Source organism: Pinus tabuliformis, chromosome 9 (genome assembly GCF_031772625.1).
Source record: "Pinus tabuliformis cultivar Carrire ecotype Pingquan chromosome 9, CPIR1, whole genome shotgun sequence".
Taxonomy (NCBI): domain Eukaryota; kingdom Viridiplantae; phylum Streptophyta; class Pinopsida; order Pinales; family Pinaceae; genus Pinus; species Pinus tabuliformis.
The window spans coordinates 114,264,056-114,290,293 of NC_142307.1; the positions used below are offsets into that span (position 1 = coordinate 114,264,056).

Here is a 26,238-nt window from a genome sequence, read left to right on the forward strand (position 1 = left end):
TTGTAGCACATCTTTTGGAACTAACATGGAGTCTGTAATCATTCTTGACCCTTGAATATCTTCAACAACTTTAATACATTTAAAGAAACTATTGCTTCGTTAGTCATTAATCTTTGTACACTCAAAAATAACATCCTTTAACATTTTGATTCTAGAATATAATCTTGCCTTTATCTATTTTATTTGCTCCCCATTTGAAATCCCTTGTTAGGTTTTTTGAAAGTCATTAAGGGTAGAAATTCTAGTAATAAATATCATTAAATCACTATGAGCAAAGTGTTAATCATGTTCCAAGTCCTTTAGCAAATAATTTGTAAAAGAAGAAATCTTTGAGAGAGCTTTCTTAAATTTAGAAATAGCTCCCATGCGTGTTCAGTAACTATTAGTCACATATTGATATTGTCTATGACTTAAGTCCTAATTCCATTCAATGGTTTTATTGCATTCATAATTCTATTTAGTGTATTAAGCGTGACTGTTGGTACAAGTTCTAGGTTTGGGATAGCTAAAGGGTGCATAAATGAAGGTCTATGGCTGAGAGCTTCTTCAAGTTCATTGATCTTCCTCTTTAATCACATGTTCTCAATTTCTTGCTCTATGTCAAAATGTGTAAGCGTGTCCCTTTTAGCCATATGTAATTTAAGAAGTCTAGTAGGTCCAACTCCTAAGACATCTACTTTCGACTTTCATTTCTTTGTCACCTTCTTGTTCCTAATATGCACCTTCTCAATCTGTAACTTCATACTAGCCTTATCATAATGAGTATTATGCATAGTAATAATTGTTCTTCAAAAATGGTTGGCTCCTATATAGTTAATTATTCTACTATTGTTTGAATTTCTACTAGACATAGTGCTACCCAATCGAGGACTACAATAATATTTACTTTCATGTCGGTGAGCCCTTCTGCTTGTTTTGACTATTTCTTACTAGAACTTATATTACTTCTTGATGAGGTAACCATGGTATGGGATTTATCCAAACTACCATGATGGGGTGGTTCTTCACCATCATCTCCATTAGAGCATCATTCATTACTCTCTCCACAGGTTATAATTATCTCTTTTTCTTAGGGCCTAGGGAGGGACTCCGACGAGTCTGTGGGGCTTATAAGGGTTATACACTTGTAGGGTTCTTCCCTCTTTCCTTGATTTTGGTATTCTATTCTAAAGTGGAATTAACTTTTGTGATTAAATCATCATTTATTCTCTTGGAAGAATTTTCTTGTAAAATTCGAGTTCTTCACACTAATTAAGACAAGGAATGACTTTTGATTTTAGAAATTCGAGTTCATCTCATCATTATAATATCTTAGTTTTATTCTTCCTCATATTTCTTTATCACGACAAAACTTTTCATTAAATATTATGTCATTTTAGCTTGAGCAAAAAGTGACTTTGAATAAAGTGAAAAATAATTTTAAGAAACCTCTTACTTTCATAATACTTATCCATATATATAATATACATAATCATATCCATAATTTTAATAACAAAAAAAACTTGTTTAGTTTTATAATAAAATAAGATTTATTAAATATTAATATTTTAAATATTAATTTTTATATTAATTAAAAAGTAATTATTATATTTTTTCCAACCCATGGCTTAAATATAATTTACAAAAAATTAAATAAACTTTCTATAAAAATATTTTATTAATTAAAAATAAATAATTTACAAAATTTCTAAATAAACTTTTTATAAAAAAATTATAACTTTTATACCTTCACTTTATTATTTAAAAATAAATTTAAAGTAGGAACTATATCTCAACTAATAACAACAACTTTTAATTGTAATTCTTATATTTTAGTTTTTGGAAAGAATTAATATTTAACGTAATTAATCATTATTTATAAGTGAGTTAGGGCATAGTTTCAGTCTTATCAAATATTATGAATTCTAAATAATTGAATTTATTTGTAACGATGATGTAATGATGCTAAGATTAAGATTATTTGGAACAAAACTTCCGTTATAACCTTGGACATTGATATTGTTTGTTTTTATGGCCAAGATAAGAGATATTTTTGGAACAAAACTCGCATTATAACCTTGGGATATTGATACTATTTGTTTTAAGGAGAATCCTACCTCGATAACAAACCCACAACTAATGATCCTCTAAACTTTAGGTTTTGTTTTTTCTTTTTTCTTTTGGTTGAAGTAGTTCTATTAAATGCAAGGAGAAAATAACAATAACGCAGAGATAATTTTCATTATTTTATTAATGGTTTTTTTTAGTACATTAAAGTTGTAACTAAAATTAGATGTTGGCATTTTAAAGACATACTTAGCACCTGGAAACAATTTTTGGAAAAAAAAATGATGTATTAAAAAGTCTAAAAAATACAGAGATTACATATATTGAAACTGTCCTTGTAGCCCCTTTATAGATAAAACAATGGCTAAAGTTATATTATTGTAGCCTAAGTCATTTAAACTTGCTGGAATGTTTAGCCTTCAAAGTAGCAAACCTAGTGGGTTTAGTGAGAGCAATGCTAGTTGAGCATATATGCTCTATGTATTGTTTGCGTGACTTGAACCCACGAGCTTTCAAGTCCTTTGGCGTGATTTTGGTCCTTTTAACCATAGCATCAACATTTATCTTTTTTGTTTTCTGTGGAAATTAAAACATTATCAATAAATATCAAAATCCACATAGATATAATGAAAATATGCTGACCATGTAACGAATATGAAAAGACATTTCATTGACTAGCTATCAATAAATATCAAAATCTATATAGATATAATGAGAATATGGTGAACATGTAAGGAATATGAAAAGAAAATGCATTAACTAGTCATAAAAAAATAAGTCAATGTTATTATGAGCTAAGATATGTAGTATATAACTTACCTCTCCTAATTTATCTTGAAGTCTAGGTGAATGCCGCAATGGTTGAGGAGAATGTGATTTTTGCTGAGTATCATGTCCACCATCATACATGTGCAAAGGTGTTTTAGGAGATGTATATTCATTACTCTGAACATTAGATTATACATAGATATAAGCATGTGAATAAAAAAGAATTAAATGTAAAAATATGATAAAATTATAAGAGTATAAATAAATATAGTCTTACCTTGCATTGTGACATTGGACATGAAGATGGTTGTAGCATTTGAACCATTTCATTTCCATTCTTCTTAAGGCTTCTACAAGGGGTTTTCATTGATTGTGATGGTTCCAAAGGGAACACCTGCACCATAAATAAGAAATAACACACACACACATAATAAAAAAAAATCAAAGATAAGGATATATAATACAGAACATCCATTTCTCATCCCATCATTATGGTAAAACATAACAATTTAATCCCATCATTATGGTAAAACATAACAATTTATATATTAATATTTTCGGTGGAATAGGTTATATGGATTAAAAACTTACTGGCCCAGTAACCCCTTGAAAACCTTGAAATCTAGGTGAGCGTCGCAATGGTTGGTGGCTTGAATTTGGGGAATTTTGTTGATTAGGCTATGCATATCAATAACAATGAGAAATTAGTATACAATTATAATAAATATAAATATTATTTAATGTTAAAATGTCTAAAAAATTAATATCTGCAAAAAAATGGACTCAACTGTGTTGTCATTGTCCTGATTGGTTTCATCAAAGTTTAATATATGGCTGTGCCCATCTGATCCTTCTTCCCCCACATCATCGGGAACCTCAGTGCTTGCTTTCTCTTTTATAGCAATATCTATGCGCTTCATTGTCTGCATGCGTCTACGAGGTAGACTCTGATCCCAACGTTGAATTTTTTCACAAATCCTTTGCTTCGAAGTGTCATTAAGCTGATCAAATGTAGCAACTGACTGTGAAAACAAGTTTCAATGAATTTAGTCCACAACAATAAATTAATATTAATAGAAAACATATACAGATAAATACTAATAAATACTTACAGCTGAAAGAATTTCTTCATTGACAATATTAATAAAAAAATCATATACAAATAAATACTAATAAATACTTACAACTGAAAGAATTTCTTCATTGACAAATCTTTTATATGCTTGTTGTCGTGCACGACATAGCCTTGCATCTAAGTCATATTGTATTTTGGCATTTTGCCTTTTAACTGCACTTGTTGATTTGACCGCCCATGTAGCATTTGCATCTCTTGCTCGACCTCTTTGACGTGGAGGAATTGGTGGGAGATTGTGGGTGGTAGTGCGATGATGATTAAGGCCAGATAGCTTAGATCGACTCAAATTCCCCGCACAGCCACCAATAAGACAAGTGAACACTTGCTTGGTGCCTTTGATAGTTACCTCCCATTCATGTCTAATTTCCTCCATTTTCTTACTTCCTTATAAATGAATATGTAAACAACAATGTTGTTAAAAACATCATAAAAACACATTAAAATAAAAATCAATATTCATATCTATTTTTTTGTGGTCACTGTTGCACATCCGGCAAGGACAAAGTCTGTAAGTGCTTTCATCAATTGATTTTAGTCTGATTTTAGTTTAACGATTATGTTTTTTTCTTTGGAATTTCTTGAAAGAAAAAAATTGCAGAGATTTTAGTAAATCTAAATAAAAATTATGTGTACTGCAAATTTTTGACAGTGTTAAATTTATTTCTATTCTAAAAATATAATTCAAACACTGTATTTACAAAAATAAAATTTTTGAGATTTTTACCCAAATCCAAAATTCACTATAATAATAACATGTTTAGATCTTTGTGGCAATTGGATTGGATCACTTTGTGGGATATACTCCAGACAATCGAAAGGTGAAAACAGAAATAAATTTTAGATTCCATGGATTAGTTCTGTTTTGTGATTAAATTTCCTGTGAAATTATATTTTTAAGAGTATTGAGTTGATTTTGAAAATGGACAGCTTCCGTCTCAACACCAGCTATTGTTTGCATCTCGTTGGGTTCAGTTTTATTAGTATGTATGATCATTATAGCTCTCTACCGTTCAAATCAGCCTAAGCCATTTACTAAAGGGGATGCGAACAAAATGGGTCAAGGTATTATTTCTCTGGATCATATCATGGATTTAAGAATTATATCAACATCAATATGTGTCCTTTGTTTAAAAAATGCTTTGATGTCCTGACCAGGTTCTCCAAGGTTAGTAATATTGCACATGGACATGGCCCTTCTCATGTATGATGACATAATGCGATTGACAACAAATTTGAATGAGAAATATATAATTGGTTATGGGGCTACGAGCACAGTTTATAAATGTATTCTCAAGAATTGTAAGACAATTGCTATTAAAAGACTATATATACACACACCATCCACAAAGTTTGCGGGAATTCGAAACTGAGTTAGAGACTGTTGGAAGCATTAAGCATCGGAATCTTGTATTTATTTTTCATAACAAATTTGCATGATGATGAATATCACCCAGGTATTCTTTCAATTGGAGGAACAATGTTCATGAATTTCTAGCGTACAATTAAATGGTGGAGTGCATGCATTTCTGTTGGCTCGTTAATGAATCATACAATTGAGTTGAAAGGATGCAAAATTTATGATTTTGAAAGTTTCCATTGCCTGCTAGAAAAAGCAGAAGCTTGTCCGGTTATTCACCAAAATTTGTGGGTATTTGTTACATGTATACTTACATTCCACTGGAAACCCTAATACAGTTTGTAGTCATTCTGAAAATGGACCCTGAGACTATGTGAACTTTGGTTAGAACACCTAAGAGTTCCAGGTATGTTATCAACAATGCCCGATTGAACCAGATGACAGGGAAATATGCGACATCGACCTGGAAACCGGATGGAATGTAGCTACGAGCTGGGGAGATATTCTGTTGTTGTTGGATAGAAGACAGTCATGCAGGTCTTTCTTTTATTGACGTGATGGAAATGGAATAGCATCCTAATTTAGAGCTGACCAGTTTATAGGGAATCAACATGAAAGGTACTCCCGAAATACCACTTGTTTCGAGCTGCGAAGAGTTCAAATGAAACATAAAGTGGAGCCCGAAACGCCATTTGTTTTGAGGGTACAAATCACATACAAGAGAGGATTTACAGGGCGGATTAACTTAATAAGCAGTCAAAAATATATGTTTTACAGTATAAATTCCATTACAGTATATATTTTGGAACACAATTTAACTGTCTTTAAAAATGACTATTAATTAATTAACTTCCGTTTGCTAAAAACTAGAACGAGTGCATCCACCATTTACTGAAGATGTAGCAGCACTAACCTTGCAAACCGCTACTCTCGATAACCAGTTGCCAGGTGCTCCAGGTCTGCTCTGTTCTGTTCGCCGAATTGAACTGCAGATAATGTTCTGCCGGGACTTTGAAGGCCGGAGGAGGTTGGTGAGCTCTCCCGTCCAGCATTAATCCTTATGTGAGTGGATGCCACGCGCTATTGATTCGGCGGATCCATACTTCATCAATACGATGCCATCAATACGATGTGAGGGGAACTGCAAGGTTGGCGGCGGGCAGGGTCGCCGGGGGCTTTTTGCTGGGCAGCCGGAAAGGTATGGTCCATGCCGTCGCCGGGCTCTGTGAGACTCTGACAGAGGTACCCTCCATAGCATTAACTTTGCTATGGAGGTGGAAATAGGAATTGCCGTAGTTTAACGCGTAGTTTAATTAGGGGAGGAGTTCCCTAGAAAGTTATGGAAATTCAGTTCATATTTAGAGAAAATTTGGCAAGGATTTTTGTAAATCCAAGTTATAGTTGTTAAACTTCAAAATTTTAAGTGTCCTAGACATTTTTGATGATGCTGAATCCATTTCCACTATCAAAAACACGATTCAAACACTCCCCGGATTCCGGCCACTTTTGCCCGTCCGAGCAATTCCTCCCCTTGTTAGATTATTCCGTAGTTTAATTAGCCCAAGAAATTGCCCGAAAGTTATGGAAATTTTGGTTATATTTAGAGAAAATATGGCAAGTATTTTTGTAAATCCAAGTTATAGTTGTTAAACTTCAAAATTTTAGGTGCCCTAGACGTTTTTGATGGTGCTCAATCTATTTTCACCATCAAAAATACAATTCAAAAACTGCCTCTACAAGATTTTTTGAATTTTTTTTGGCCACTTTTGATCCTAGGGCAATTCCTCCGCCTCAATTGGATTATTTTTTAATTAGATTTCAAATACAGGGTTTTTTTGTCAAATCCAGGGAAAGGAAGCTTGAAGCTTCCTTGATTTTATTTAATTAAATTGGTTGTGTTGATTCCATTGCAATTATTTTAATAATTTAGTGTATTTTTTATTATAAGATTTTACATTATTTATTAGGTTTTTGATTTTATATTAATATAAAATATATATTTATTAGATTTTAATTTCATTTATTAGAAAAAACTATTAAAAATTGAAATTAAATATCAGAAATTAAATTTTAAATGTTGGTTTATGTGTATCATGTTTAAGACACAATTGTATAGAGGATGCATGATTTACAAACAATTATAATGGGTTATTTATTAAAAGTTAAACTTGTTATAAGTGGGAATTGAATTTGAGTGGAGAGGATAATAGCTTTTCTTCCCAATCACCTAAGCTAGATTTTACTAAATAAACTAATTCTTCTATTTACAATGAGCAACATTGTCTTATCAATTAATCATAACATACCTCTTAGCTTCATATGCACAAGCATATATGTGCATCAAATTTTTAAAATACAAAAAAAAAAAGGGAAAATTTGTGTTTTTATAGATTTGAATCTTTTTGCTATTTAATAAATTCAAAATTAAATTAAAATTGAATTTGTTTTTATTGTAACCAAAATTCTTTATTTCTCAACAAGTTGTTTATTTTCTTCCCTTCTTTTGTTTGTGTTCGTTTGACATAAATATCAAGTATTATGGAATTATTTGTGTTTTGAGACGTGTTACGAATAAGTTATAATATTGATTCATTATCATAACAAAACTTTTTTACAAGCTAATAATCTTTTTTTTTGCTGAAGCAAGAGTCGTACCTTCTATTTCATTAAAACAGAAAATATTTTACATAGAATACAACAGTCCGCAAGGAACTGTGGACCAAGGAAAATTTAATCTCTAACTGCCAAGGTCATCGAGCCATAGGCAAGAACCCCCAACCCTACAAACAAAAACCTCCAAACCCTCAAAAGACAGACAATGCTTAGGCCGTACGATCAGAAGAGCGTGTGAACATCCTCGATTCCCCCCACGAAACTAAACAACTGGACTTGCATCTTTAATCACTACCGTCCATTCTCCTCGCCCGATCCAACGGCCGAGGAAGATATCACAGTACAAAGACGCCTGACGCTTAACGACCAGGACCCACCAACATGCACGATCGTTCCTGACCGTAGATCCACCTTGCAAAATCCGACGGCTTAGGATCATATCGCACGGGTCTAAAGCCCTGAACAATAGCGCGCGATGAGGGCGGTAATCAGTCCCTCCCCCATGCCATGTGTAGGTTGATGAGTGGAATCACATCCATTTCGGAAAAACCGCTTCCCGCTTGAGAGGCTTGCGATAAACCATATACCACCATGGGGGCGGTTTTGCTTCCAGAGAAAGAAAATCGGGGGTATTACGGCCGCCGAGAAAGCCAGGATTCCGGCCCCTCATACCATCTCCTCTACGCCTGTACATGAATCCATGAAAGATGTTGTTCCTTCCCTCCGGTCGACCATCTGATAAACTGAGACAGTCGAGCAGCATCCCCCGGGAGTCTCTGAGTTTGTATTTACCAAGGTTGTTGAGGCCTACAGTGGCCTGCCTCCCACCAAAGACCAGACTGTGAAAAAAATAGCAAATCATAATGAAACCAAGTCATCAAGAACTCGCCTCCATGGCTCTGTTTTGAAACACCTCCCTGTCTTCATCCGCCTGGTCGTGACAATGTGCCTTTAATCTATTCTGAGGCATCTCTTGCCAACCCATCGAAACCCTGCTTTCGGTACAGATCACTCCTTGATTGGCCAGAATATCTGCCAGTTTATTGGTCGTTCTTCGCACATGGTTAAAACTTACTATACGAAGGCATTGGAGGTGACGCTGAATTCTTTGGAATACCTGGATCAGCCTCCAGTGTTTTGAGACTTTTTCTGGCGTCGTGCCATAGCTAATTCTCTTGATCGAGTTAATGATTAACTCAGAATCAGCTTCGACAATCACATTTTGGCAGTTATCCTGCTTCATAAAATCTAAACATTGCTCCAGAGCCATTAATTCTGCCATGTTGTTAGTGGCTCTTCCTAAATGGCAATGGAAGATGAAAAGAATACTTCTGTCTTCATCCCTTAACGCCCCTCCAAAGCCAGCAGTTCCCGGGTTGCCTTTTGAAGCCCCATCAATGTTGTATTTCAGAAAACCCTGAGGGGGAGGATGCCAGAAATCCTTCTCAGTATCCATTTTCATTACCTTCCTATCCAGGCCTTGAGGAATAAGCCCCTGCATACCCAACTGACTGAGAATCCGCATTTCAGCTTCTGAGGGTGGATTCTTAGGGGGATTTCACACTGTAGTGCCAACCGTCTCCTTAAGCTATTTTAAGATCTGCTCAAATAGGCGTTGGGAGGGACTCTTTTCATTTTTGAAGATTCTCTTGTTCCTTTCTTTCTAGACATTCCATATAATGAAGCTTGGCGTAAGAGCCCAAGCTGAGCCAAGAAATTCATAATCAGAAAAGTTTCGTCTCCAATTGTTTAGGGTATTGATAATACTCCCTTTGTCCCTATCGGTCTGTTGGAAAATGGTGGCAAATGTATCCCACAACCTGGAGGTGAAAATGCAACTATTGAGAAGATGTTCCATTGTCTCCTCTTGGGCTTCACAGAGCTGGCATCTGGAAGGCCCCAAAACACCCCTCTTCTGAATGTTATCCCAAGTCAAAATTTTCTTATGATGAACCAGCCACATGAAGAGTTTAATCTTCATCCAACCTTGATGCCTCCATAGGTTCAGCCAAATCCTATTTGGAACATGGGAATCTAGCTCAAGGAGAATGTGTTTTGCCTCCTTAAGATTAAAGGTGCCCTCATTATTGTTGCCCCATCTAAGTTGGTCCTACCCCCCTGTCACTAAAATATTCCTTTGTTCCAACACTTTCATAAGTGTCTCTGCTTTTTCCTTCAAGGGGTTGTCATCCCTGTAATCAATGTTCCTCCAGGTTCTCCATTTTCCTGCACTGTGAGTATGATCCCAAAAATCTTTTACCTTAGATAGCCCTTGGGTGTCTGTCTCGTTCTTGAGGTCCAAAAAGTCCTCTTTTAACAGAATAGGTTCTTGTTGCCATTTGTCCTCCCAAAATAAAGCTAGATCTCCCTCTCTGATTTCCCAGAAGCTGTTTTTTTGTACTAGGCTTCTGTTCTCCCAGGCCTTATTCCAGATGTATGAGCCCTTTATACTTCCAGACATCCTTATGTGATCATTATTTTGCTAAGAGCTAGCATATTTTTCTTTCCAAATGCTAGCCCAATGAGCACTTGGATCTTTTACCCAACGCCACCATAGTTTAGCCCCTAAAACGTTGCTAAGAATCTTCGGATCATCCAATCCAAGACCCCCATGGTTTTTGGGTTTACAGATTTTTTTCCCAGGATACTAAGGCCCATTTCCCATTTCTTCCTTTCCTCCCCCTTACCCCAAAGAAAGTTTCTTTGGATGGTTCTAAATTGATGCAGGACTCCTTTGGGTGTTGGGAGTGTTGATAGCATGAAAACTGGGATTGGTTGAAGAACAGCCTTTGTAAGCACCAACCTACCAGCCAAGTTTAAAGATCTGATAGTCCATTTCCTGATTTTATCCTGCATCTTATTAATCACCGGCTCCCAAATGCTCTTGTGTAGAGGTTTAGCAGTTAGAGGAACTCCCAAATATTTTGAAGGGAGGACATCCCTTTGAAAACCTATAATTCTAGAGATATTCCTTTAAATAGCAATATTGGTATTAAAGAAAAAAAAATTAGATTTGGAGAGATTAACTTCCATACCTGTAGCCATGGCGAAGTAATTCAGGATTTGTTTATACGCTAGAGATTCTTTGACCGTGGGGATTCCCTACAGCATGGTATCATCAACAAATTGTTGATGAGTCAAGGCCTGTCCATTCTCAGATAGTTGTAGGCCCTTAATCTTACCAACTTCTTTAGCATGCTTGATAGACCGACCAAGTCCTTCCATCATGAGGATGAAGAGAAAGGGAGAGAGCGGGTCTCCCTGCCTGAGGCCTCTTGAAGGAATAAAAGTCTCGGAGGGAGAACCATTAACCAATATTGAAAAGTTGGAAGAAGTTACCAGGGCCATGACCCATCTAACCCAGTTATGATCAAACCCAAAAGCAATAAGAACTTTCTTGATGTAGGTCCAGTTCAACTTATCATAAGCTTTGGCTAGGTCCAATTGCATGATCATTCTAGCCTTCTTATTGCTAATCAATGAGTGCACCACCTCGTGTGCTTGAATGATGTTATTGAGAATTTGTCTTCCCTCTACATAACCGGATTGTTCCATAGAAACTAGTGTAGGAAGAAGAGGTTTGAGTCTATTGGCCACTACGTTGGATATTATCTTGTATACCACATTGCATAAAGCTATGGGTCTAAACCTGTTTGGTGTTTGAGCATTGTCCTATTTAGGGATCAGGGAGATGAAGGAGGTATTGAGCACCTTCAAAATAGTTCTGTTCATCCTGGAATCTTCCACTACATTCAGAATATCCTGTTTAACAATATTCCAGCAAGCTTTAAAGAAATCCACATTGAAACCATCAGGGCCTAGCGCTTTGCCATTCTGCATTTCTTTGAGGACCTCACTAACCTCCTCTTTAGTCACTGGCCTATTAAGGTGAAATTATCCTCTTTAGACTCCAGCCTGGGTATATCTCTTGTTAAGTCCCTGAGAAAATGCTCTCTATCTGAAATGGTTTCCTTTGCTATACCTCGAAAGTGCTGAACTAACACAGCTTTTATATCCTCATGGGAGTTAAGAATATTCCCTTCCTCATCCTTGATCGAAGAGATCCTATTGTGAAGTCTATTCACCATGGTGGATCTGTGGAAAAATCTAGTGTTTCGCTCTCCTTATTTTAGCATTGAACTCTAGATTTTTGTCTCCAAAATATTTCCTCTTATTTAGACAAATTCTCCCAATCTTGATGATGTTTGGCTACTTGATCACTTCTGAATTTGTCAAAGCCATCCATGATAAGGGCTTGGTTGATTTCTTGCATTTCATCTTCAACAGATTTTTTTGCTACAAAAATATTGCCAAATTCTTTCTTGTTCCATTCTTTGAGCCTAAGCTTGATGTGCTTTAGTCTTTTATGTAGAAGGAACATTGCTGTGCCCTGAATCTGCAAATCTTTTGACCACCATTTTTCAATATTGCTGATGAAATCTGGGTGGGTAAGCCAGATATTCTCAAATCGGAAAGGTCTATTCCTAGGGGTACCAATTCCCTGAATCTCTAGTTGAACCGGCCAGTGACCTAAGCCTCCTAAGGGGAGAACTCTCGCTATCATTTCCTTGTCAATGAGCATAAGGTCCTCTGAGATAATGAATCTGTCTAACTTTGAGGCTACATGAGACTCTCCTCCTCTTTTATTGTTCCAAGTAAAGAGACCATTGCTCGTATCAGTGTCAACTAGCTTCATATTATCTATAAAGGTTTGAAATGCTAAAGAGTCTTTGCTTAGAGTTCTGGTTCCCCCTTTTTTCTCCGAAAGTGATCTGATCATGTTGAAGTCCCCCCCATGATCCAAGGTATTCCTACATATCTGTCTCTGAGATCCACAAGAGAATCTAGAAACCTGAGTTTATCATCCATTCTTTGAGGGCCATAAACATTCGTGACCAGATAGGTATCCCTATCTCCCATAGGCTGAATAACCACTGATAAATAATTCCTAGATGCCTCAGCATCTATTATGCCAATCTTTTGGGGGTTCCAAAGAGTGAGTATGCCTCCTGCTGTATTCTCTACTTTGACTTCTAGAAACTCAAATCGATTGAGCCATTTGCTATGTATTTGTTTTATCTTTTGAATGAAACATTTAGTTTCCTGGATAAAGATCATATTCGAAGCTGCTTGCTTCATTCTATTACTAAGTATTCTTTGTTTTCTTTTGCTACCTAGGCCCCTGATATTCCAAGATGTGAACTTCATTATTAAAGATTTGTAAAGGAGTAGCTGGTTAGATCTTTCATCTTACCTAAATCTATCATTAGCTTTCCACATTCCATCAATAGCTCATTCTGCTTTTTCCTGCCTCTTTTCTTTCCTGGGTTTCTAGGTGCTAATCCTGGTGTAGTTTTCATAGTTTTCACACCTTCGTTACCCTGCCTTTCAATGTTTTTTTGCCTCTCCAGCCCATTAGCCTGAGTTTTCCATATGAACAACTGTTGTACTCTATTGAACTCTTCTTGAGGTAACGAGTCTACCCCTCCCATGGTTCCCTATTTCAAGAACCCTTCCAGATCTAGGTGTTCTCTGTCAAGAATCTCCTGTAGCTCATGGTCCTCCATTTCCATCTCACTCTAGGTCATTTCCTGGTCCATCTCCAATTCTGCATCACTCATCATAGTCTCTTTCTGTTTATTAATATTTTGTATTTGTTCACGGTCTTCTTCTTTCTCCTTCTCCCCTGGAACTCCTCCCATTGCCTGATCTGCTTTTGTTATTGCTTCATCTTCTTCAAGTACCTGTAGCCTATTCTGACTGGCCTGTTTCCCTTCATTTTGATGTTGCTTTGGCCCCCTTTTGCCCCATTTTCCTCTTTGTACCACTTTGTGAAAGCTTTCAGAGTCTTTCATTGTATTAACTTTACTCTTGGTCTCTATTTTACTGAGAGGGCAGTCTCTGAATAGGTGCCCATGCTCATGGCATCTGTGACATCTGAATGGGATATGCTCATAATCTATTGTTTGCACCCATTCTTCATCAAAAACTTCCAAGATTACCTCATCCGGAAGAGCTCCAGAGAGATCCATCTCCACACATATTCTTGTAAAGGAAGTATATTTTCCCCTTCTTGTGGCCTTAGAAGCTTTGACAAAACACCCTAATTTATTTCCAATAGTAGTTAACGATTCAGTTTGCCAGTAATCAAGAGGTAGAGAGTAGAGTCTTACCCAGACCGAGATTGAAGTAAAAGTCTCACACTTTGGGATAAAATTCATAATCCATGGCCGCATATAGAGGCCCGCGGCTGCATAGAAGTAGGGCCCTCCTTCAAAAACTCTGTCTTTATCTTCAATATTTGTGAAGACCACAGTGAAGAATCCCTTTGACCCAAGATGTAGGTCTATGCTTCCTTTTGGTTTCCAGTGATATTTAATCCATGTCTGTAAAGCTTTTTTAGTGGGCCATAATCCCATGAATTTACAAATGATTGCATATGCCTCCCATGTGGTCCCTGTGCACCTGCAGAGCAGGATCATTTAAAACTACTCTAGTTGTTATCTCAACTTTGGGTTTACAAGGTCCCTTTTGTGCTTTGTCTTTTGTTACATGTTCCTTGTCTTCTTCCTCATTCTCTTTTGTGCTATTATTCTCCCTTGTTTTGGTGCAGTCTAGCTCCTCTTCAATGTTCCTTTTCCCTTCTTCTGAAGAACCTCTGTCATTTTCTATTGGTTTCTTACCTCTGTTGGCCACAACCTGCTTGTAGGAGGGAGTGGAGCTCCCTCCTTTGCGCCCTTCCATGGAGATCAACCCCTACAAAAGTTTGGAAACCCTAGCTATTTGCCCACCGTAACCCCTCCTGATCTCGAAACCAGATCTGAAAATTCCTTTACAAGCTAATAATCATTATGATAAAGTAAGCTTAAATTTCCATGGTTGAAATTTTTGTTGTATGTTTTTTAAATGTATATTTGTTTAATTTATATATTAAGTATTTATACAATTAATGCCCCTTTCAGGTGATTGAGGTAAATAGTGACAACTATTGTGATTTGATTTTAGATCTTGCACATAACAATGTTAAGAAGTTATTTATTCATCACAATAATAATAATAATATGAATAATAATTTATTAAAAAAACTTATTTATAAAACAATAATAATAATTTTTATAAAAAACTAAAATCTAGATAATATTAAATCTGTCACAACATTAATATTTTAATGTTTATTACGAGCTTATCCACTTTTACCAACTGTTTAATTTATATAATTATGATAATATAATATTTAATGAATATAATGAAAAGACATAGTATTTAATATATGCTATGTACCAATAATTTAATTTAAATGTAGGAAGGAATTTTGTGAGGAAGAAAGTGAACTGGGTGGGTGGACAGGGTGCATAATTAGATCCTCCCAACAAAGTTGGTTATTTATTAGGTATTTTAGACATATCAACTAATTTTCCAGTAAGAATATCGTGTAACTTCTTTGAAGAGAAGAACCATGCTCAATTTTCTTTTTCGAAGTATTAACTAGGAAGGGTTGGTGTGACTTTTAGTGACAATTGGGTCTTAATAGTTTAAGTTTTGTGATTTCTTCATGTTATTTATAGTTTAATATACTTCTTTCTAGTGTCTACTCACAAAACATTTAAATAGTGTCTACTCATAAAAATATTTGCAAGTGAAGAAATTGCATCTCTCCGATCATGTTTAAGATGGATCTATGTGGGTCATAATCTTAATCTAAAATACAATTATCCTATACTAACTTTATATATATATATATATATATATCCAATTTTTTTAACTAAACTAATATTTAAGTTAATTTTAACTACGTGAAATGAAATAATCTACACCTAATAACATATAAAAGATTGCACTTTATATATTTTATTTATAAATTAAAATTAAAATGAATAGTACAATCACAAATGTTACAATGTTAGAATAACATACATTAACATTTACAATGTTATGATACAATAAAAGAATAACGCTAGAGTGTACTAATATTTTAAACCAATTGCAAAACTAAATTTAGAAGTAAAATTCTAAACCAATTGCACAACTAAATTTAGAAGTAAAAGCTAAATTCTAGTCTTATTTTTTTAAAGGAAAAATGTACTTCTTAATGTAATTAAAATCAGAATAAGTAACTGTAGCAATACAAGAAAGTAACTGTGACAATACAAGAAACTTATTCGGTAAGATAAACTCTCCAATTGCAAAATTAAATTTAAAAGTTAAACTCAAAAAAAAATGATAATATTCTAAACCTATTGCACAACTAAATTTAGAAGTAAAAGCTAAATTTATTCCTAAACTATTTTAAAAAAGGAAAAAATTACTTCTTAATGTAATTAAAATCAGAATAAGTAACTCTGACAATGCAAGCAATTTATTGTGGAAATTAATCACATTATTACTCTATTTTTTGCCAAGTTTTTACATTAAGAAAGGAAATAAAATGATTTATCTAGTTTAATACATTCTAAATCTTGCTTGGCCAAGACTTAAACCAAGAAAAAAACAATATTATATGATATTTCTCTAAATAATCTTATATTTTTTAAAAATGACCAATAAATCGAACTAATTAATCACCGAAACATAATCAATATAAAGGAAACACAAATATCCTACTAATAGCCTGATAATCCTTCACGTAAAAGAATATCAAAACCAATATATACGATTAACCTGATAATCATCCAAATAAAAAAAATATCAAAACCGATATTCTCTTGGTACAAAACAAGTAATTGAAAGAGAATAATCAATTTACTATTAAATTACAATAAATACAAACAAATGCAGATAATCAACAAATAAATAAATTGCTGGTCAAAAAATCAAACCATTTAACAAACAACTTCATAAATTTAGTATATCAAAAGATTTAATAAAATAACTACATGATTAGGGAAAAGAAATAAATCAAGAAATAGAGTGAATCAAACCAAACTATATACTTGCATTAATATTCATCCCACTGTCTTTTGTTCAGGGATATAGAAGTTCCTTTTTATTTCGAGAGATCCCTCCTCTAATAAAAATAATTAGGAGTTTAAATAATACTAATTTCAAAATGATGTCTACAACAAATTGAAAACATAGCTGGTATTTTAACAAAATAATAATAACGGTTCATTGCTTTTCTTTTTAAGGCCTCTCAGCCAAATCACCAAGTAACAGGGTATCAACAAGATAAACTAACCTTTTCTATCATCTTCATAAAAAAACTGGAGGTACCCAACAACCAATCTAGCCCGAATAAGTTAGAAAAATAGAAAATAATGTGAATATAGTAGTTACTTTAGATTTTGTAACAACAATATATTTAAAAGGTAAAAATCGAAATAATCGTACTTTATTAATTTAACTTTTGCACCTATCATCAAGCTATATTTATATATTAAAAATTTATCATCAAGCTATATTTATATATTAAAAAGTTATTGTAATAATTTGAATGATGAGATTAATTATATTTTTTATATTAAAAATATTAATGTGTTTGATATATTTGAAGGTTTTATTTGTATTTATCATTATAAATATATAAGGAAAAAATAATTGTAACAAAAATATTATTATAAACTATTGTAACAAAAATATTATTATTAATTTCAATTTTACTTTAACTACTTAACCATTAAAAATCTCAAATTTTGATAAAAATTACAAGTGTTCAAGAGTTTCTATCTTTTACAACTAAGATATAAGGCAATTTTTCTAAAATTAGGTATGTTTTGAAAATCTCTAAAAAATTGGTGGGCATTCAGACATCAATTTTTTTTAATTTATTAAAAGTCAATGCAACATAACAAACTCTCTAACACATTATACTAATTGATAAGCATTTAGAGGCAGCATATGCTAAGCATATTCCCTTGAGAATCAATCTAAATGATCAATTAAAAAAACAAAAAAAATTATCAACAGATTCTCATCTACCTTAAATTGAAATAAAAAAATTTCAGCCAATTATCTAAAAGACAAACATTTAAAAAAAAATAATAATCCCTTTATATAATTTCTATAATAACTTTAATACCAATATACTTATTCATATATTATTGGAGAATAAAAAATTCATTTGACATCCAGGCAACTTAATATGATAAGAAATGTTTCGTTAAAAGAGAATAAATATGAAATTTTAAATTAATTTTGATGGTGGAAATAAATTCAACACTATTAAAATTTTGAAGTTTAACTAAAATCTTGAAGCTTAATAACTATATTTAAAATTTTTAAAAAATATTACTAAATTTTTTAGCAAAATGTTATTAAAAATTTTCATTTATAAGAAGAAATTTCAGCATAAATCACATTCAGAAAATCATTGTCAACGCGTTTCGAACCAACCAGTGTAGTTCATCATCAAGACCAAATTTATTTTCATATCAATTTACTCTATTCTTAAATTACGTGCCACCAAATATCTTTGGAATCCAACTAGCGACAACACATCATGCCACCGGTGTGTATGTCAGATAAGTCAAAGATAGATTCCGATAACGGATCGCTCAACAATTAACGGGAGAAGACGGCCACCGGTGTGTATGTCAGATAAGTCAAAGATAGATTCCGATAACGGATCGCTCAACAATTAACGGTAGAAGACGGCGGAGTAGATGCTGTGTGTCGTATCTCGCTTTATAGATTCCATGCACTCGATGCTGTGTGTCGTATCTCGCTTTATAGATTCCATGCACTGGATGCTGTCTGTCTGACTGTTGACAACTCGACATTGCCGTGTGTCAGCACGCTTTTGAGATTCCGTGGATTGGGCAGTACCGTTATGATTTAGAAATTCGATGTGGATGAATGTGGAGTTTGGATCATGATTCTATTTTGACTCGTTTAAGTTTAAGGAGGCGGATGAGTTGCTTAGGAAAATTATGGAAATTCCAGTCATATTTAAAGAAAATTTGGCAAAGATTTTTGTAAATCCAAGTTATAATTGTCAAATTTTAAATTTCTAGGTGTTTTTGACGTTTTTGATGGTGTTGAATCCATTCTCATAATCAAAAACACGATTCAAAAACTCCCTTTACAAGATTTTTTGAATTTTTCTACCCAGATTCCAGCTACTTTTGACCGTCCAGACAATTCTACATTCATATAGCCATCGTGGTAGCCCCACCGCATGGGAAATTTTCTTTTGTATATATGTATTATTGCATAAATTAATGGGATGATAAAATAAATTATTTTTAGTTTTTGTGGAGGTTAAAATATGATTCATTTTTGCGATACTTAGTTTTTATGTAAAAAATAAACTTTGATTATTTTTTAATCTGAATTCAAATATTGATTTTTATTTTAAAAGAAAGATTAAAGCTTAATTGATTTCATTTAATTAAATTATTTGCGTTGATTCCATTGTAATTATTTGAATATTTTTGTAATTTTTATTATTATTATAAGATTCTACATTATTTATTGGGTTTTCAATTTTATATTAATGTAAAAATGTATATATTTAATAAAAAATATTTTTTCTTTGAAATTTTAAAATTTGATACATTTGAAAACAATATTTATAAATTAAATTTATTAAATTTTGATTGCATTTATCAGGAAAAAAATGATTTTAAAATTATTAAAAATTTAAGTTAAATATCACAATTTAAAATTATTAAAAATTCAAGTTAAATATCACAAATTAAATTTTGAATGTTAGTTTATGTGTATCATGTTTAAGTCAATTGCATAGAGGATGCATGGTTTACAAACAACTCTAACAATTTATTCATTACAAATTAAACTTGTTATAAGTGGGATTTGAAGTTGAGTGGAGAGGATAATAATTTTTCTTCCCAAGCACCTAAGCTAAACTTCACTAAATAAACTAATTCTTCTAATTATCTTATCAATGAACCATAATATACATTTTAGCATCATATGTACCGGCATATATGTGCATCAAATTTTTACAAATATAAAGCTTTAAAAATATTTAAAAGTAAGAGAAAAATTGTGCTTTCATAGATTTGATTATTTTTTATACTTAATAAGTGCAAGATTAAAATGAATTTGAATTCTGGTTTTATTTTCGACAAGTTATTTATTTCATTCTTTTTCTTCATTTGTGTTTGTTTGGGATACATATTAAGTATTATGGAATTATTAATAAGTGGATTGATTTAATTTTATCATAAATTAAAGGTTGAGATTTATATAACTTTTAATTATATTGATTGATTAAAAAAAATATAAGAACAAGTATCATATAAAATAAATTATGGTTTTGAAACATGTGGTATAAATAAGTTATGATATTGGTTCATGGTATCCTAACAAAACTTACTTATAAGCTAATAATCATTATGATAAAGTAACTATGAATTTCCATGGTTAAAATTTTTGTTATATGTTTTTTAAATGTATATTTATTTAACATATATTTTAAGTATTTATAGAAATAATATCCCCTCACCTAATTCAAGGTGAATAGTGGCATCTATTGTGATTAGCCTTGCCCATAATAGTTTTTGGAAGTTATTTATCCATCACAATAATAATAATAATAATAATAATAATAATAATAATATACTAAAAAAAAATATTTAAATAATAATAACAATATAATTATTTTTTTATAAAAAAATTAAATCTTGTATTAGTATTTATTATCAACTTATCCATATTTACCAATCATTTAATTTATGTAATTATGGTAATATAATATTTAATAAATATAATGAAACATAATATTTAATATTTGTCATGTACCAATAATCCAAATGAAACCATAAACTCTAACTAATGCGAACTAAACTTATTAAAAAGTTTAAACAAAACAAAATACTATATATTATATTATATTTTTATTTATTAATTTCACTAGTGTAACGAATTTGAACTTGAACTAGAGCAAAGGGTTCGAACCTCCTGTTCTGAGGTAATTTATGCATGCATGGTGTGTTGTGTCAGATGGTGGGGGAATTGGAATCTGAAACAGACGTTATCGTTCATTTGTGGACTAGTTTTCACATGCATCCATTAGGGCATTATTATTCTCTTGATCATTTGATGCAATAGGTGCTCTAGATTTTCAATCCAATAAATGAAACCTACTTGGAACGAGGCTACCTAGTTGGAATGAGGTTGGAGACATAGTTTGGACAAGGCTGGACGGATACATAGTTGGGGCGAGGCTGGACGGATACAGAGTTAGAGCGAGGCTGGAAGGGAAACCTACTTGGGACAAGGCTGGAAACATAGTTGGAACGAGGCTGGCTGGATACATTGTTGGGACAAGGCTGGGCGGATACGTACGTGGTGTTACATACACTTAATACCCCCCGCTCATAGTCGGAGGAAAAACGACCATCGTGAGGGGAATATATACCCCACCACTTCTCGGAGGTCAAACCTCAAATCCCTTCCTTTTGATGCAGCATGCTTTTTGATTTCAAAACCACTTCATTCTTGATATCCCCACTTCCTTAACATAGGCCACCTTTTGCTCGTATGATAGATGAGTCAATCCGCAAATGACAAAACACTACTATAACGAATTTGAACCTGAACCAGAGAAAAGAGTTCGAACCTCCTATTATGAGGTAATTTTTGCCTACGTGGTGTGTTGTGTTGGACAACATGGGAATTGGAACCTGAAATAGATGTTATCATTCGTTTGTGAATTGGTTTCGTTGTGCTATGCATGAATATATACTTTTGAGAGTGCTTGACTCCAATTTTGTGTGATGGAAAAGACAATGCATTTATCTGCATCACAATTTTTGTCATTATCAGTCCACACCCGTGTGTTTGAATGTGGATCTATTGAATTTATCAGTGGGAATATTATATTTTGGGGTCTGAGCTAGTGAATCATCTTTGGGGTATTGGCTGTGGCAACGAATCATCTCTGAGGCACCTCCGAGGCCTGGTTTGTGGCAAAGTGTGGCCTCTAGGAAGTGACTATAGCAGGAGGCTGAAATCACCCCTGAGATAGGGGAGTGTTATCTAGGTCTAATTCCGAGGCTGAGGACAACATATCTAGCAACCATTCCATCCATTTAAATATGCGTTACAAACACTGCTACAAACAACTATGTAACACCCCCTCCCAAGTCTACTTAAAGTAACCATGCCAACTGGGGTAAACATGAGGAGAGATGCTTACTATGATCAGATTCGACCTCCTATGTCACCTTAAGGAAGTGGAATCATAGAAACATCACATACAGTCATCCGACATCATTAATAGAACCCTCAGGAGACAAGTCACCCACTCAGACAACATGTCCATGGGTCCCACTGTTATTCTGCAACTCTTAGGCCATGGTCGCTCTCATGCTATGGGCAAGGGAGTGACCAGAAACCCAAAGTCGCTCTCACAGGTCTGCCTGCCAAAGATTGTGGACCAAATTTGCTAGTTCTATGCCAGCAACCTCAAGATTTAAGCCACTTTTCTAGCCCAGAATCTTGGCCTCTGCCTAGAACTTGTTGTAACTTCCAGAATTCATTAAAAAAATGATAACAATGCTGATCAATCAAAAATCATCCTCAGGACTAGGCCTGAGCATCCCCAACCAGGATTGACATTCTGTCAAACACTTGGCATCAATACAACCTACAGGTCTAGGATACAAGACAGAGCATGAACGACTGAAACAACTTATGAAACATAACCAGAAGGATCACCTCCTTTTCCATTGAACAACTACATCATCAATTGGGTCTTGCATCCATCCATTTAACAGTTACATGTAAATATATGAAATAATCATGACATAAACCAGTCATTTGACCATGCTTATAACTAGCATAAAAGCATATAAATATCAGAGATATGAAAGCCATTAAATCCACATATAAATTAGTGCAAAAGTAAGATAACTTAGCTTTTATTAATAATAGGAAAATCCAACCATGTTTGATACTTCCATATACCACCCGACCAATATACATGGTTGAACCAAATCTCTCTTTCATCCAGTCACCCCCGTGCCATATTCCAAGCATGAATGTGGGATCTCATAAAACGACCAAGGGAATCTAAAGGTTAAACCACCTCCAACCTCATTAAACTGTGATCACACCAAAATCGGTGCTTCGATCACAATCAAACAGAACTTGGAATGCCATCCGGAATCCATCACTATCCTTGAGTAATTTTGTGTCTCCTTGTCTCTCAATCTTTACCACAATCCAAACTAGATCACTAAGCCTTAAACCGAGACTAGTCTCTCAGGCTTTACCATAATCCAAACCCAGGTCACTAGGCCCTAAACCAAGACTTCTCCCTCAGGCTTTACCATGTATCCTGCCAAAATCGGTCAAGGGATTCCTAGTCCTTTGGGAATGTAACTTGAGACCACCTCCGCCCCAGATTTTGAAATCCATCTGGCAAACCAAAGCTCAAAAACTGAAATAAACATACCAACACCATGGCATCTAGAAAAAGGTAAGGCTAGGTTGAAAACCACTTTCATAACCCAACAAAACCATGCCACTGACAGTAAGAGAACCATACACCAACATGCAAAGCCATGCATGTCCAAACTAGCTAGGAAATCACACATGCAAAAGGCTACTTGCAATTATTCCTGATGAAGCTGCCTGAGTTCTGCTTGTCTTTCCTTGATCCTTGCTTTATTTTCCTTTCCTTTCCTCGATCTTTTCTTTCTTTTCCTTTCCTTTCTTTCCCTTTCCTTTTCTCCAAACTAGAGTGCTCTAAGAAAAATTTAAGTGACCAAGAGTGAGAGAGAGAGAGAATAATGAGAGAGCTCCAAACTTGAATTGACCGAGAGCTTAACACTGAGCAAGACTAACACTAAGCAACCTACCAACTGATCCTCAGAAGCCTTTTAATCAATGAGGCCTCTAATTTCTTCATTTTCCATTATTTTTCTTCATTTTCCTCCTCACATGCAACTTGTGACCTTTTACCTTTCTTTTCTCCTAACTTCCTTTTGTTTTCATAAATAAATGTGCCAAAAATGTCTTTTTTCCTTTCCAAATACTTAGTCGTTGTCTTTGCCAATTTTACTTAGCCATAACACACATCCAGCGATGCCCACTAGGATATATTTGCCCAACATTTAACTTGGAATACGCATCCCTTACCCATGGTCTAATTATTCTTTTATTAACTTTTATTACATGAAATTTTCACCAGGGCTATTACAGAAGCCTCCCCCTTGGGGAACACCATCCTCAGTGTTAAACCACACCAAGACCTCAGCAAAACCGCTGAAAAGAAAACATACTACCCATGGAACTTCATAACTTAGCTCGTTGCAGTATTTACAATGAAAGACCTGCTAAAAAGAAAAACATCATGACAACATGACAACATAATAACCATACAACATATGGGAGCTTTATAACATAGCTCATTACAGTATTTACAATAACCACATATACACATATGTACATTTTCTAAACTCACAAATAAAATGATATGATGCCCATATCAATCAGCAAGGGGATCCATAAGCTCACACCTCTACCCTCAAAGTAATACCAGGATTCACCTCCTTCCCAGGAGGCCAGAATCCACTTCCACAGTTAACGCTGCATCCAATCTCTAGCGGTATAATCCTACACCACTTGTCCTCTCAGTGAACAATTTTCGGCTCATCGTTCTAGGGTGCACTCCCAATGTGCATTTGATTCCATCTGGAAACGCTAGTGACCAAAACAAATATATCTGCGACCTTCCCTTCTCTGCTACACAGTCCCTCAAGAAATCCGGTCACCCCCTTTTGTGTAGTCACTCACCTTCCAAGTTCCCCGATATACCATATCCCGGGCGATCCATCCCTTGGCAAGGCTTCCTCGCATTGGAAGATACAAAACCAAGGCATATCCTTGCTTCAAAACCATCATACTGGCCATTGCATGCTCATGGCAATCAATGGACATTATTGGGTACCAATGTCCCACAATGGCCCTGCTCCTAAAGTGATTTACCAACATATTGCTACATGTTCCAATTTCTTTTGTTGCTGTTGCCAATCTTGCAATCGATTTCAACCACCCAATCGAGCATGTTCATGCATTCCTATTCCAAGCAAAAAATTTCCTTTAGATTCAAAATAAATCAAAATAACCTCAAACCACACCTCATTGGTAGCTCGTCAATAAAGTACACTTGCAATCTTGTTTGATTCCTCTCACAACAAGTCAAACTAATTGTTTGATCAAAATATTATGTATAAACATATCACATTTAGTTAGCTCAAAACACAACCATCATATATCAACATCATAAATCACATGTAACCATCATAAATCAGAATCATAGATCACATATAATCATCATATACCATAGTCATAAATCATATGCATAATCAAACCAAAATAAAATGTCGATACTTATCCTTAGCTTTTGCCTTTGTCTTTATTCCATAAGCACTTTGGATCAATTGCCACACTAGACAAACACCCAATGCCTTCTCCTTAACCATATGCACATACACATAGTGTGCATCACACACATACAACTACACATGTCATACAACACCATGCAATATATGAATCTACACCATTACCGTATGTACCACATGTACACAATACCACCTGTACACTGCAACCTCCTGCACATGTGCACAACATCACATGTATGTGGCACCACCTACACAACATGTACACAATGCCACATGTACACTGCACCACTGTACAACGTGTACACAATACCACACACACAACATGTACATGGCACCACATGTACATAGCATCACATTCACGACATGTACACAACACCACATGCACACAACAACACATGTAAAACATGTACATGACACCGCATGCTCACAGCACCACTTTTACAATCATGCACATAACAACATATGTACATAACATCATATGTACAACATGCATAGAACACCATATGTACATAACACTGCATATCCAACATGTACATAGCATCATTTGTACACAACACTACACATCCAACATGTGCACAACACCATATGCACAAAGCACTGCATATCCATCATGTACACAACACCATCTATACCTAGCACTACATATGCATTATTCACACAACACTATATGTACCATCCTGTACATAACATTGCATAAACAACATGTACACATGCTATGTATACGCAACACCGCATGCGAAAAATATCACGGATGAAAAATGTACAAAAATAGTACCACACATCCAAAGCCGCATTATCTTTACCAAGCAACCTTTCTTCCAATCTCTTAACCATGCTTATCCTAGCATGCCACAAACCATACTGCTTCATTTTACTGATATATCTCTCAACATTACCTGTCATAACATAACATAGGCATAATTCAAGCATATAATATCAATTCATAACCACATGGTATTGGCCTCGTATATTTGTCAAGGCTACTCTTCCCACTTGATTCCTCATAA

At 34.3% G+C, this 26,238-nt stretch overlaps 1 protein-coding gene and 1 pseudogene across 2 annotated transcripts; one reads left to right on the forward strand and one right to left on the reverse strand.

The window, feature by feature from the left end:
- Positions 1 to 2,436: 2,436 nt before the first annotated feature.
- Positions 2,437 to 4,322, reverse strand: LOC149147352 (uncharacterized). The gene is made up of 7 exons (XM_089441805.1): positions 4,296 to 4,322; positions 3,927 to 3,983; positions 3,603 to 3,836; positions 3,406 to 3,492; positions 3,092 to 3,208; positions 2,866 to 2,991; positions 2,437 to 2,622 (listed from the first exon to the last, which is right to left on the reverse strand). Exons 1-7 carry the CDS (start codon positions 4,320 to 4,322, stop codon positions 2,437 to 2,439), a joined length of 834 nt encoding a protein of 277 aa, XP_089297931.1.
- Positions 4,323 to 4,714: 392 nt separating this feature from the next.
- LOC149147353 (LRR receptor-like serine/threonine-protein kinase ERECTA pseudogene) lies at positions 4,715 to 5,319 on the forward strand (annotated as a pseudogene). The gene is made up of 3 exons (XR_016263177.1): positions 4,715 to 4,767; positions 4,877 to 5,011; positions 5,105 to 5,319. The product of XR_016263177.1 is annotated as an LRR receptor-like serine/threonine-protein kinase ERECTA pseudogene (transcript).
- The last annotated feature ends 20,919 nt before the right edge of the window (positions 5,320 to 26,238 follow it).

Coding starts and splice junctions, on each gene's coding strand:
- LOC149147352 (XM_089441805.1), bottom strand. CDS start 4,322: ATGGAGGAAATTAGACATGAATGGGAG. Junction 3,837..3,926: donor ATGAAGAAATTCTTTCAGCT/GTAAGTATTTAT, acceptor TTGTTTTCACAG/TCAGTTGCTACATTTGATCA. Junction 3,209..3,405: donor TTCAAGGGGTTACTGGGCCA/GTAAGTTTTTAA, acceptor TTTATGGTGCAG/GTGTTCCCTTTGGAACCATC.